Below are 14,614 nucleotides of genomic sequence, written 5' to 3'. Positions count from 1 at the left end.
AGGCGCTGACAGTATCAGTGTGAGGAGGGACCACGGAGCCAGGCGGTGCTGTGGAGTTCGCGGTGTCCCGTGCGACGACTTGTTCCCTCAGAGTGAGCCCGCTCCGTTAGCGGTTTTTGGACCCACTCTTCATTCAAGTGCTGCGCAACTTTACCACACACCATTGCCATAGCAACAGTTGAATCAAACCCCCCCCAAAAGACATGATGTATGTTAAAAAATGTTAAAAACTACAACCAAAACACAGTTTTAAAAAAAGTGTTTAAAAAAAAGAAGAAGAAAAGAACGAATCAGCATGAAGACACGACACCTCCGATAGTAGGTAGAGTTAGGAAGCCAGTGCTCAGAGGTCAAAGTGGAAAGTTAGTAAAAGTCACCTGGGTTTGCTCTATAGTCAACTCTGTTCTAAGACGACAGCGCAGACAGTGAACTTCAGAGGGAAATTTGTACAATGTTTTACAGTTTCATTTAAGTTAGAAAAAAAGGATGCCCCAAATCCCCCTGACACATACCATTTATATATATATATAAGTCATCTCATTAAAAAAAAAAAGGTGACAGAACCTTAAACACTGGACCCAGCTGTGGAGCCACATGTGGCCAGAGTTTGATGGTTTGGTCACGTTCAAGAACAACACTACTTGAGGCATTCCTGTTAATATAATAAAACTGAAATGGCATTTCCCCAAGGCATACGATACATTCATAATACTTTTAAGAGTACACGTGTGTGTGTTTGTGGCTGTGTCTATAATCAAATATCTGCCGCAAAGTATTTATTCATCTGCATTAAAACAGAATAATGCATCTTCCTGTGTCAATTAGCTTGTACATCTATCTTATAAGTGAGGGGAATTTCTGCCTTTCCTCACTTTGAGTCGGAACTTAGAAGACAGGCTGTGTGAGGTGGAGGCCTGGAGTAGAAACGTGTGCGGTTAAGGGTTAGGCATTGACTTGTTATGGATAATATAAGAGGGGGGCGGTCTGGGCACTGCGCTGGGACAATGAGGGCCCTCACGAAAGATAGCAGAACAAACGATGCGAGTGTTTATCTTTGCATGGCTCGTCTGGGCTCCTGTCCTCGCGACTGAAGCACATTTCCGTAGGAAACAATTGCACCTCATTGGCTCAACCAAGTTGGCCAATCATCAGTGACGGAAGCCAGAGCCCCTGGGCCCACCACACCGCTGACACCAGAGTTTGGTTGGTGGATAGGTTAGGGGAAGTGTGAGCGTGCGTGCTCAGAGTGACTGTGTGTTTTTGAAGACACTGGAAAAAGAAAACCCTAGTCCTTTCCACTTGCAGTGTTGTCATGGATGGAGGGGATGCAGTTTCCGCGGTGATGAAAGTGAAGTGTCGGTAAGCAGAGGAGGAGAGAAGCTTAAACCTCTGCTCCTTTCAAGCCGATTCGTTCCTCCTCCTGTCAGTCGCTGTTGGGCTTCTTGAGGGAGAAGGCAAAGATGTTGAAGTGGTTACTGAGCTGTTTTACCTAGCAACGAAAAAGGTAAAAACAGCAGTTAATTCAAATTCAAAGGCCTTCATATATTCTGTTTCAGTTCAGTTTTGCATTGAATGCAAAGTTTAGGAACACGAAAATTACTGGTCTCCTCGGGGTTCAGGTTTTGGGCCATTGCTCTTTAACATGCACATTTTCTCTCCAAGTTAAATCATATAGGACAGAAGCATTATTCATTACAGCTATACAGGCCATGCAGTAAGATGTATTATGTATAAAATGGCTACATAAATGAAGACCTTTTGGAATTTGGTGGTTTAACGTCTATAAGTTTTGATCTAAATGAACACAATCACAGTTTTTGGGGGCTTTTTAAGTGTCTTCTTAGCCTCAGTTGGCTGCGTGTTACTGGCACTGCTGCAGTGCTGGTAATCAGGATAAAGGCAGAGCTACAGCAACAAACACATCTTTGTCTTTGGAACAGCTGCAGCCTCTTTGTACAGCAGGGAATCAAACATGTTCTTTGCATATGTGCTCTTACCACAGACACGCCGTAGTGTATGTGCGCTAATACGACAGCAGCTGTCCACAAATAAAGCAGAAGCGTCTCGTTGGTGAAGACCCTGGTGATGGCTAACACCACCACCGCTGTCATGGGCAGTAACAGTATGCTCAGTGGCTGGCAGCGTGTGTTACTCATTTGACACACAATCAGCTTACACTGAAAGACAAACACATTCACAAAAAACACGTGAAAAAGCATTAACTATGTACTTCATCAAAAGTAATATGTATGGCATGTTTTGATTTCCAAAAACACGATAGTACCCGTTTGTTTTTTGATTTTCTAAAATAGATACTCAGCATCTTACAGACCGACGCCCTTCTATTTCTGAGGAATTCCATGAGGTCAGTAAAGCTACTGTTTCACCAACACTCAAGTATTAAACATAAATGTTAACCAGGCTGATTACTGTTAGCCTATATACTGTTTTAACAGTCACATTAGCCATCTGTTAAGTTATGGTTTAAGGCAACAGCTAGTAACTGTGGCTACTTGATAAAAGGATAACATTATTGTGGGAGTTAGGCAGCAGATGCTATTAGTCTTGCCCCTCTGTGAGGTTAACAGACAGCATTACTTAACAGAAAAACACAATAAGGGTCTAAAAAGTGTTGTGTTGCTCCTAAAGTCTCACACTGAAGTTGAAAAGTCCTGAGTTGAAGTTCACCAGCAGCTAAACAGAAACAGTGGGAGGCCACCTTAACAACTCATTTTAGAAAGAAAAATACGGTGCCAAGTAGGGGTGGGCGATACATCGAATAAACTCGATGTATCTCAAGTTTTTCCACGTACGATGGTTAAAATGGCTTTATTGTAACCATCCAGTATAAGTTGCCACGGAAATATTAAGCTGTCTGAATGTAACTCACTCTAAATTTTCTTTTCTCCCACATGCTGCGAATGCATCATTAACCCCCCCCCCAACCAGAAAATGTTCTACCCGCGCACTGTGCTGAGCATGCGTGTCTATATACCAGCAGATAAGGAAAAATATGGTGATAGTGGGAGGATGTTGAACATAATGCTGTAATTTGCAAAACATGCCGTAAAACTACTGCCGCAAAAGGTAGCAGTACCAAGAAAACTTTCCACCAGCTCAAAAGTCATCCATTGCAAAATTAAGACTGTTTTAAACTCTGCAATCTGATTCGGGGGCACTGGTTCGGGGGCACTGGGTTTCAAGACATATTGCGATGTATATTGTATATCGCGATATAGCCGAAAAATATCACGATATTACATTTTCCTCACATCACCCAGCCAAGTCACCAGAAGCATATGAAATAAACAGGACTGTAGCTGAATACATGTGCATGGACCAGGACTATTGTAATCCATCTTTGACAAGTTGAAAAAACACAAATGAAATCTTTGGTATAGAAAACGGTATCAAGTATTTTCCTGGGTATCAGTACAGAGTTTGAAATTCTAGTGAGAAATTCTGACTGAGGAAACTACATTGCAGAGATGAAGGAAAAAAACAACACAAAAAAAATAATAATAATCAAAAATCACACACTTACCGTGACGTTGGCAAAAGCTGTCCCCACCATGAGGTAGAAGATCCTGGGCTGCAGCTCCAGGATGTTGGATGGAGAGTAGATCACCCAAATGGTGGACAGCACAAACAGAAGAAACGGCGAGAGGAAAGGCAGTAAACCTTCATACAGGCTGCTGTGCTTCAGTGTGTTATTCCTGTAACCCCTGCAAAAGCACCGTGGGAAAACAGTTAAGAACAGAATTAGCAAAGGCAAGAGAAAAAAGAAAATATGATCTAAAGCTGATATAAGTTGTGCTTACTTGAGGACGTTGTAGAGGCTCATAGGTAAGGTCACAGTGAAGGAACAAGCTGGAAATCAGCAGAAATTAGTTTCAGTTTCACTGCTTTGGCTAATGAATGAACATATTCAGTAACTGAGTAATTAAACACAGCTCACCAATGATCATAAAGGTGAAGAGGTCTCTGTAGAGAAGGTGAAAAATAACTGGCTGGTACCAGGTTTCCACACCCACAGCAGCAGTAACCAAGTAAACAAGGGAGATTGTCTGCAAGGAGACAGGACACAAGACAGATGTTTAGAAGTCTAGAGTAGTGTCTCACACTGTCAATCAACCAAATGCCCAAAAACTTACCACTTGGCTGATATCATATCCCCAAGGCAGAAACAAGATGCCAGTGTTATATTTCTCCCAGTGGGACAGTATGAAGGAGAACAGCACCACCCACAGTATGTAAAAAAGTGTGACCACACCAACACCACTCTCCGCACGCCCAAATATAGAGTATACAGTGGCCACAAAGAAGACACAGGCCCAGCTGTCCAGACCGTGGTCAAAAAGCTCCCCTAGCGGTGTGGAAGAGTTGGTGCGACGTGCCTGTTTGCCATCAACACCATCTATAAAAAGCACAGACAGACACAGATCAGCACATACAGTACAAGTTTATGGGGATATGTATATATGATGACATCTCTGCTCAGCTAAGGCTGAGCATAACTGGTCAAAGGGAGCAACATTCCTACTTCCCACTTCATTGTTACACCAACACAACTGGGCTTCATTCAGTTCACTCAGGAGCACAGCCTCACATGAAACATCACGGTTGCTTCACTTTAATGGTTCACAGAGTATGACGGAAGGATAGATAAGAAGGGATCAGTATAACTAACACAGATCATGTCAGTGGGAGAGCAACAGAGAATTATAAAAAGATATTTATCATAACCTGCAATGAGAAAGTCAAAACTGAAAGTATGCCCAGAGATAAGAGGCTTTGTTCATGTCTAAACGTTCACATTTAATGTTACACGCAGTGATTACTGAGGTCATCAGTCATTAGGGCTGTGTGATATGACCAAAATCTCATATCCCGATATAAGAATTTTATCGTCCGATAACGATATAAATCACAAGAATTTAACATTTCCTGTAAAATTCTGTGAATCTCGGGCAGCTCGACTTGCGTGAAGTGTTTCCAGCTGGGCGTCGTGTACCTGGAGTCGAATGTTTTAACCGATGCATGAAACGATACATTTTTAGATATGTTGTAACGGCGCCGTTTTCTTTGTGAGTATTTATTACACGGCGTGCTGCGGGGAAAAGCCTGTTCTAACGTTTGGTTTTAGGTTTTATTTTTTAGCACTTGGCGGCTCTTTTTTGCTTCTCATCCGTAAATACTCTGCATCTTTCACGTGATTCAGTTTATTTTGAAAAGTCTCAACAGTATCTTGAGCTTTATTTTGAAACGTTTATGTGTCCTTGTTGCTAACAACAATGCATAAAAACAAGCGCTTGTCCGTCCGTAGTGTGGTGATATTAAATATAAGAGAAAGAGAGAACTTTAAGAAATGAATATAGCCACTACAGTGACCATCAAAACCATGAAAAAATATTGCCGTAAAGTTTATTTTGCGACACCACGAAACAAACAATAGCGTAAAATGAAACGATAGACGTTTTTATATCGTCATCCGATATATATCGTTATATCGAACAGCCCTATCAGTCATTCACTAATGGTGTTCAGGACAAACAGAAGAAACGGAGAGAGGATTCAAGTCTAACCTAACTCTGCAGTCTAGCAGGAATGGCTTACGTTTCAGGATGCTGCAGTGTGACCCTTCTCTACAGTCAGGGAATGAAGCTGCTTCAAAGTGTGAGATTATTATATTATCTTATGCCATGTTAGACCCCTAATTAAAGATTGTGAAATCATTATGTAGTTTTAGTTTGCATTATTCTCCTGAAGAGGTGATAACTATCACAGTTATTAAACTGATTTGTATTACATTAGACTGCTCATTTATTGTGAATGAATGATATTGTTTTATGATGCATTATACTGCTGAGTTATAAGAAATACTGTTTTCAGAGAGTCATCACCTTATTTGTCTGATTAGAAAAGAACAGAACATACTGCACAGGAAGCCAAGGTCATAACATAAATGTGTGGAACGCTCAGACACTTCAAGATCAGGCGGACACCTTCCCGTGCTCATCTCTCCTCCGGATGGTCTCGGCTCATAAAGTGTTGAATTGTACGGAATAAACGATTGTTGATTGAGCATTTATACACCGAGTATTGTCCTTCCTTCAGCCCAAAGACCAAACAGAATTGGGAGAATTTAACAAAAGCCAATTACAGTGGTCCCTCGTTTATCGCGGTACTTACGTTCTAAAAATAACCCACGGTAGGTAGCTAACTTTTTTTTTTTTTTTACAATTATTATAGATGTTTTATGCCTGTAAAACCCCTCACTACACACTTTCTACACTTTACTCCGACAGGCATGAACATTTTCCCACTTTTCTTTATGGTTTAAACACTCTAAAAGTAAAAATAAGTCCAGTATTACAGAATAACACCAAAGGCACCCGTGATTGCCTTTGACGGTGCGAAACGTTTCATCGACATTTTTTTGTTTGTTGGAGAAAACTTACAAACATACAATACAGCACTTCAGAGTCACACCGCTAGCGATCAAAGATTTAGATACATTTTACAAGCTGAACGCGTTCTGTACTGTACAAGAGACACGGCACGAGATTGATTGACAGTGGTCTACAGCCAATCAGAACACATTACACAATGCGCTGTTTAAAAATGTGTTGTTGGTTGTTTTTTTAAAAGCATGCAAAATTGCACACACAAAAAATCTGCGAAACAGCAAGACCGTGAAAGGTGAACCGCATTATAGCGAGGGACCACTGTACTTATGTTATAGCTATTAAGTGGGCAGCCATATGTACTGAAACCTATTTCCCCAATGACATTTTTTTCCAGCCTGGATTTCCCCCACCTTGCTACTTGTCAGAAGATACGTCTCTTTTTTTCAGCCTTGACAACCACACATCATACTGAATATCAGACAACAATTTTATTTCAAATATGCTTTCCTTCAAGTTTTGTTTTTTTAAATAAAATATATAGATATCAGAATTGGGAGTGCAATATATTTACTCTTATAATGTTGTTGCAATGGTGGTTGGTCCCTTATATTTCATACACATACCTCCAGGATGTCATGCATAGCTTTAGACAGACAAGTGCAGCTTTATCTGATTCAAGTTACAAATAGTCTGATAACTTTTATGATTTCAGTTAGAGATACTTCTAAAAAATGAAAATGTAATGCTATGAGATGTAACATGAGTGCATATAAACAATCCAGAAAAACAGGTGTCTGCGTGCCTCATTCTATAAAGTAAACATCCGAAACAAAAACAGAATAGGGGCCTTTAAGCTTTCGAGGGGCACTGCACTTCCCTGTGAGTTTCTCTACTTCCCATGAGTAAGAAGGGGGAAAAAAATGTACAATAAAAATAAAAACAAGCCACATGGAGTTGCAGAGGTCAGAACTCACCAAGTGTATAGGCTAAGAAGTTGAAGATCCCCGCTGCAACCCAGACCCAACTAGGCACGTGTTGGTATCCTGCAGCTGAGAAACAAACATTGTGAGTATATGGCACGACACACGGAGATCATGAAAAACTTAGACTAGAGTAATTTTCCACATTACTGATTCCACTCACTAGACCAATGTTATCCAATCTAAAAAAGTCAATATTTTAGGACAACTGTTAATATGTGTGCACTGTTTGGATTAGCTATTCCTGTAAGAGCTCAGTACTGACAGATAAAATCCTGACCGGCCCTCTTATTGACTGTAGAGGTCAGCCTTTTGTCCATGAGTGTTTCATTTATGTGTGTATAAGGTAACCACTTAGATTGGACAGCAGACACGCCTGAGCAAAGTATCTTATTTGCAATACAGAGATGTAGTCTGGGCATGTAAACAGGAACAGCTCCCTGAGTGTTGTTGCCTGTGTTAATGACGTAACGGGTTAGTGATTACCATGAGCCACCATAGGCAGTCGATCGCTGGACTTTGCCTTCCATAAACAAACTTGCACATGCCTGAATCTCTCTTCCTACTCTAGACAACAGCGATGGATTCAACCCACGTCTAGTCTGTTTGAGGGAAAACAAACTGAGCAACCCTCCCCAGTTTAAGAAAAAGGAAAAAGTGAATGACCTACAAGATGCATTGAAGTCAAAGTCGTAGAAGGCCAACATGAGGAAGTTCAACACAAGGAACATAAAGCCTGTAAATGTAATGAGGTTTGGTGCCAACCATGTGGGTAGAAACTGTTGAGAAAAGAGTGAGAGAAAAAAAAAGAAAAAAAAAAAAAAGAGGCTGTGAGAACAACAATTCATGATCATGGCACTCAGCTCTCACACACAGTTTTCTCATCATAGTAATGGCATATTGAATAACTGGAATTTAATTAGTACTGCTGAATAGAAGATTTATGTATATTAATATGAACCTTTTCAAATGACTGTCTGGTTAAATGACAGCATTAAAAACAACAACAACAACAAAAAATCCTCCCAAATCTAAAACAAACCATTACAATCAGTGACTGATGTGTTCTGACACTGGCAGAAAAATGCGCGCTGGTAATGCATCAGGTCGTCTCGCTACTGTATCACAGCACACGGCTGGAAATCTCATTAATGATGTAGCCTGCAACTGACACATTAAGCTGGACGGGTCTTCCTCACCTTCACAACAAGGTTCCAGAAAGGATGCATGACGTAGATGGACAGGGGATTCGAGTCCACTGCGCTGTACTGCAAAGAGGCACAGAGGTGTGATCACAAACAGGTCTTTAATTCTGTATTTCATTGCAGATAAAGCAAAGCAACTGCCTTGTTAACTGGACCGTCTTGGTACTAAATAAGAATAAATCTGATTGCAGTGTGCACCTTTTTCCATTGTAGGACCCAATGTAAAAGCTCTATTGCATTGGACTGTGTGTTTTATTTTGGTAGGCTTTCCTATTATGAGTAGATATTGACTCTTTGATATCTATCCTTTGGCACACCCATCTCCTGCGATAGACTTTGATCACACTGTCACTCTTAGATACTTGGAAGAAGGGTGGGATCTTCATTTTTAGGGGACTACACAAAACTATTGTTTTTTTGTTTTGCTTTGTTTTTGTTAAATACACTGTTCTTACAAAAGCTGGGCTCCCCAGTCTTCACTTTCCAAGTTCACTGTGAATACAGTGCAGCACTTAATACTGCAACAGCCAACTAAGGACACAGGCTAATTTTACTACACAGTGCTCTCACTCAAGCCTACACAATGATTTATCTAACCTAATATGAAAATGTTTATCTACTACTGCAATACTGACAGCGTGTTCACTGCAGATAATGATGATTATAATATGTAATGACATAATAGGTTGTTTGTGTAATCACCTGTGTGATTAAATATAACCATACATGGAAAAACAGGCACTATAATCATAGTCTGTGTGTACTAACAGATACACAAGTATGTCACTTTCACACCAACTAAGGTGGCCCTGCAGTCTGTGACCTGTTACAAATGAATGTGAGAAGTGGAGTGACAGAAAAAAAGTGAACTGATCAGCTGAGCAATCTCCACGCTCTTGTGTTCTTCCCACTTAAAGCTCATCTATATGCATCTTTATTCCCCTTTTGAGAAAGCAACCTCTGTTTTCAAGGAGAGCCACAATCCCCTCATTTGCTCTCATTTGTCCTTCTCTGCTGCCTGCTAGAAACCAGTGCTTGGGTTACGGCTGCTATTAGACAGGGGAAGCCACTTACAAGGAAAAAACTGGGAAAAAATGGTTTCTTGTGACAATCAGAGATATATGACGACTCTTGCTTTTGCTTCAGTCTGAAGCATTAAAAGCATGAGGTATTAGGAAGGAGCCTGAGTACCCACACTAGGGTTTTAAAAGGAAGAAGAAACTTGACTGAAATAATGCAAAACATATAGAAAAAGTTGTAATGTTATAGCACATGTTAACAAAATGAAGATATTCAAAGATCAACTTACTACTTAAAATACTCCATGACTTCCATGCCCTTACAGATGAGCGCACTGGTAATAGCCCAGTGAAGCGCATCCTTATGGGAATTAACTAACAACTAAAATGCTATTAGTTGGCAAACACAAAGTGTGATTCCGTTCAAAACCGATCAAAAGACAATGTTGTACACCCCAGGATATTTTACAATTAATTTAGACGTTTTTAATGTGCTTCTTTGTTTCTCATATCCTACTGGATCCAATTCAATGGTTTCCTCTCCACGCTACCATTACAGGTGTTCGTTAGCAGTTTTATTCCTTACAGTGGCTGAAATAAAAAAAATATTAACAGCTGGAGTCCAATAAAAAGGAAATAGATAAAGTCTCTGAATTGTGCTGTCAAAGCAAAGAAGCCTCCATTCAAATACAACATAAGCAGAGAGGAGTCGCTAGCTGTTAGCGCATATGCACCAAATGTAAAGTAAAACACAGAAAATAAGGACACTTCCGAGCAAAAATTTCAAACAAAAAACGTACCATTGGTGAATATGAGATGAGCTACTTTGCGGCTTTTATTTTCAACAGGAAAAATGGCAAACATCCGGTATCGTTCCGTAAACTCTGAGTACCTTTACACATTTTTCAGGGGAAGCACCCTGCAGATCGTGACAACTAGCTGCTAAACGCACAGAGCCTGTCCGCTCAGCGGCTAGCATGCCATTGTAACCTATAAATCATACCTTATATTTGTCGAAGCCCGCAAGCTGCTCCTGAGTGACATATTCGTAAAGAGCCATGGCGGTAGGGTCTGGCTCAAAGACGAGATAACTAAATATCTCTTCCTTTGGAAATGCAACTCTCCAATGTTAGCTGCCGTGTTCAAGTACCATCTAGCTTGGCCGCCTTCGTTTACGCCGGGTGAGGCGATGTCGAACCATAGGGGCCACTCCTACGGAGCGCAACCCCCTTCCCGGTTAAAGGTAACAGTAGCTCACTACCGCCACGCAGGCCTGGAGGACCCTGAAAAAATAAACCACACAAAATTCCATGAAATTCTGTTGACTGGGTCCCTCTTCCACTATGGTATGGTGATTGTGGTCTCACCTGATAAAAAAGAATGCTAAAATAACTTTTAGAGTGCCGGAAACAGTTTTGACTCCTGTTAATTGCTCACCAACTCCATCAATCAAACAGCTTCTATGGCGCTCCTAGATGTGACGTGGCTTTCCTCTTTGACCGGAAGAAACGTCACTGCGCTTACCTGCTGTTGGAGAGCTGGAGTATTGCTCGAACCGGGAGTTAAAAAGCAATTTAACAGAAAATGTGAGTGATAACATTTGGTAAACGTGATTGCACTTGGATAAAATTTGTAATTTTGCTGAAATATAATATGAAACGTTACTTATTTTACTTAGTTCAGTTCGTGGGGGTGTTAGTAGTTAGCATGCTTAGCATTGCTAAAGCTACGTTGATTGTCCACTTAGAAATTTTACTAAAATATATGATAATTTGGCGGATTATTTTGAAACTATCCGATCACTCCTATCTGTTATTATCACTCTGTTGATTCACATAAAAATCCTAATATGCAAACTGCGGCAACGTGCAAAATGTCGGCACTTAATTGTAACATTACATGAAGTTGTGCATGATCTCGCTACTATTTCATTTTTTCCCAACTTTCTGTGTTAATTTGTGACATAATTGTCATGCCTTACTTTCAAGTCGCTAGTGAAAGAGAATGACATTTATTTGAAACTGGTGAAAGTTCCTGAAATGCATTCAGATATCTGCCAAAGCTGTAAAAATAAGCACAGAATATACAAAATAAACATGACTTTATTTTAACCTTTTGAAAATGCCTCTTCTCCTACTACCCACTGATGTAACACACTTTTTCTTCACCCCAGCACCTGCCTAATCTTGCCTCTGTGTCCTTTTGCAGAATGGTGACAGACGTGCAGCTGGCCATATTTGCCAACATGCTTGGCGTCTCCTTGTTCCTGCTAGTGGTGTTATACCACTACGTTGCTGTGAATAACCCCAAGAAGCAGGAGTAGAGTTGTACAGTATGATTGCAGAGGTCAGTGAGGTCAGACACTGTTTGCGTTTTTTTCTTTTAACATTGTCATTTCTGATGTTGATCATCATAAAATAACAAATTGGACAAAAGCAGGTTCTTTCAGTTTTTCTTTTTATTGTGTTTCTATTATGTATACCCCCATGTATTAAAAAACATGACTCAAATCCATCTATAACTGTTTTATAGTATGGCAGCTTTTACATTTAGTTAGTATAATTTTGATGCTGCCAGTGCTACATTATTCTATTATTGAAGAAAAGTCTCTTCTACAGTTTTCAGTAAGTGTCATTAATAAAGGAAAATGCACAGAAATAAAGGTTATTGGGCTACATATATAGAGTTAATTTGTTCCATCCTAGTTCATGGCTGATCACTGAGCACTACTAAAAATCTGGAGGAATAATTACAAACAAACAGGATTTTAAGGTTTAACAACTGTGAAACGACTGAGGCTTTCTTTTCCTCCCCACAGATGAGATGGACGTCAAAACCACCACCTTGATTACATCATCCCCCTCATCATCTCCTCTTTCTAAGAGGTGTAATTTCTTTTTGCACAAGGATCTTTTTTTCTTTTTCTAATAAACATGTTTGAATTTGAATTTCTACAGTCTTTGTATTTTTTCACCTGCTCTGTACACATGTAAACATTTGTTATGCAACTTTAAAATACATGGAGTTTATTGCAGGTTATTTATACTTCCAAATTTAAACACAGTTTTGTTCATCACAATCTTTGCAAAAAACCCCAAAACACGAACGCTATATGAATAAATATACACATGTACATATAAAAGGAAGAAAAGTTAAAAGTTAATTCAGTACAAACGGGTAACTATTTAGGTGTTCACTCCATTTGGATGCATCACGTTTCCTTCATTAACCTCACTGAGTGCATTTTGCAGCATTAACTTAACCCTCGACTTCCATAAGCCTCACACAAAGCTTGTTTTAGCTTCAGCAATTTTGGTTTCTTATACACATAATACATTATTTTAAACCTGCACGCAGGAGGATTTTATAATGTGACATTTACTTTTATGGTGAGTAGAATCACAAAAACTAAAAAAAAAAAAAAAAGTCCAAGTAGGTGAAAACCATTTTATAAACAGTATGTGCAAATCACAAAAGTGGAATAAATACACTCATGTCACATTTGTTAAACATCCACAATAGAGATAATGAGATTATAAAGTTGCTATTGTGCTTATGAGTCTAAATAAAAATCAGCCCTTCCCTGTAATTGTACAAGTGGCTGCCTAATAAAATATTTAGCAGTGCATAACAGTATTGGTCGGTATCTGAGGGGAGCAGCAAGGACCAGAAAAATGCAACTTAAATCACAAAAACAGGAAATGTGAGGTACAATTATGGTAGCTGAAATGTTCAAGGATGTTTCAAGTCTGCATTCTTGAGCAGCTGGAAAAATTTGAAAAGGTTGAACCACTCCCCCAATACAGCTGCTAATGTAATGTCATAGAGCAAGGCACTTAACCTTCAGCTATTCCAGTAAAAACAAAAGCTGCTCAGTAGTTGTAACAGGTAATTCTAGGTTCTAAATGTTGCCCAAAAAGGCTAAAAACAATACGATTAAACATAAAATTTTTTATTTATATTGCACATCATCATGCCCCAACCAATCCTCCACTGGTGACAAGCCCCTCTCACATTTTGAAGTATTCAATTGCTCAATATGATATTTTTAGGCTGTCGGTTTCCTAGGCTTCTCCACACAGGGTTACTGTCTCACACATGTTCACAGTGTCAGGCACAGTCACTGGAGTTTCCTCCGCCTTTAAAGACAACATCACACAGCCTAGTCATCTTTTAGTTATTCATATTAAATTATAGCTTCAATCTAAATGTACATTAACAACAGGAAGTGTGCACATCGGTTTTCACCTGTTGTTGTGTTCCCATGTCCTCTGCTGCACTTTCTATGATAGCACTTTCTTTGCACGTGATACTTCTGTCTGTGCTTTTCTTCATTAAAGCTTTAGAGGCCAGCTGTATGGCAGCTTCTTTCTCAGATACACCTGCAGAATGGAATAACAGAGGGAAGCAAAGAATATGTGAGATGTCCACTGTAATATGGGAAATGGGAGTATTAAGTAAAACTTGATGGTGACATTGTGGATTTAAGGACCAGTACTTCAGAAATTGTTACATTTTAGTGGACACAAAATTATGTAGTGCAGTAATAAAATGCTCCAGCAGGAGGCAGTTTATTAAAGTCCATTTCTGAGTCTAAAGACTGCTGGGTTCCATCTGTTTATTTTTACTCTTTTCAATTCAATTTTATTTATACAGCGCCAAATCACAACAACAGTCGCCTCAAGACGCTTTATATTGTACAGTAGATTGTACAATAATACATACAGAGAAAAACCCAACAATCATATGACCCCCTATGAGCAAGCACTTAGGCGACAGTGGGAAGGAAAAACTCCCCTTTAACAGGAAGACTCTTGTGTCTGGTTGATGTGAATGAGAGGGGATTGCAGTGTATGGTCACAGATGGCGTGTTCCCTGGATTAAAGAAGACCAGTTACACTCAGTTCAGCTCCATATTCCAAAGTTTTGAAGCTGAAATTAATCTTTATTTTTGTCATGCTGGGCCTTGGCGCAGCTCTTCAGTTCACTACATCACAGAA

The 14,614-nt window shown here is 39.7% G+C and overlaps 3 protein-coding genes across 6 annotated transcripts in view; 1 reads left to right on the top strand and 2 right to left on the bottom strand.

Moving 5' to 3' along the window:
- Positions 1–236: 236 nt before the first annotated feature.
- selenoi (selenoprotein I) lies at positions 237–11,096 on the bottom strand. Of its 2 annotated transcripts, none has more exons than XM_013908707.1 (11): positions 11,052–11,096; positions 10,618–10,897; positions 8,590–8,658; positions 8,061–8,169; positions 7,385–7,459; positions 4,155–4,417; positions 3,959–4,067; positions 3,822–3,870; positions 3,545–3,725; positions 1,998–2,177; positions 237–1,489 (listed from the first exon to the last, which is right to left on the bottom strand). In XM_013908707.1, the coding sequence occupies exons 2-11, from the start codon at positions 10,672–10,674 to the stop codon at positions 1,424–1,426; spliced, it is 1,158 nt and encodes a 385-aa protein (XP_013764161.1). In that variant the 5' UTR covers positions 10,675–10,897; positions 11,052–11,096; the 3' UTR covers positions 237–1,423. The 2 variants fall into 2 exon arrangements, with proteins under 2 accessions (XP_013764161.1, XP_005724940.2); XM_005724883.2 differs by lacking the exon at positions 11,052–11,096 and adding an exon at positions 10,982–11,047.
- Positions 11,097–11,098: 2 nt separating this feature from the next.
- ost4 (oligosaccharyltransferase complex subunit 4 (non-catalytic)) lies at positions 11,099–12,562 on the top strand. 2 transcript variants are annotated; one of them, XM_013908708.1, is made up of 3 exons: positions 11,099–11,200; positions 11,823–11,969; positions 12,433–12,562. In XM_013908708.1, exon 2 carries the CDS (start codon positions 11,824–11,826, stop codon positions 11,935–11,937), a length of 114 nt encoding a protein of 37 aa, XP_013764162.1. In that variant the 5' UTR covers positions 11,099–11,200; position 11,823; the 3' UTR covers positions 11,938–11,969; positions 12,433–12,562. The 2 variants fall into 2 exon arrangements, with proteins under 2 accessions (XP_013764162.1, XP_005724941.1); XM_005724884.2 differs by having other exon boundaries at positions 11,100–11,200; positions 11,823–11,960.
- A 988-nt stretch (positions 12,563–13,550) lies between these two features.
- agbl5 (AGBL carboxypeptidase 5) overlaps positions 13,551–14,614 on the bottom strand; it is a 15,115-nt gene continuing 14,051 nt past the window's right edge. For both annotated transcript variants that reach the window (XM_005724881.1, XM_005724882.1), the window contains 2 exons: positions 13,863–13,996; positions 13,551–13,753 (listed from right to left, as the gene is read on the bottom strand). In XM_005724881.1, coding sequence (XP_005724938.1) covers positions 13,679–13,753; positions 13,863–13,996 — 209 coding nt within the window. In that variant the 3' untranslated portion in view covers positions 13,551–13,678. The remainder of the gene's footprint in view (positions 13,754–13,862; positions 13,997–14,614) is intronic.

The sequence above is a fragment of the Pundamilia nyererei genome, unplaced genomic scaffold (genome assembly GCF_000239375.1).
Source record: "Pundamilia nyererei isolate P.nyererei 1_Seehausen unplaced genomic scaffold, PunNye1.0 scaffold00013, whole genome shotgun sequence".
In the NCBI taxonomy this organism is placed as follows: Eukaryota; Metazoa; Chordata; class Actinopteri; order Cichliformes; family Cichlidae; genus Pundamilia; species Pundamilia nyererei.
Note: the sequence above shows the minus strand (reverse complement) of the source record. Positions and strands in the feature narration are given on the sequence as shown.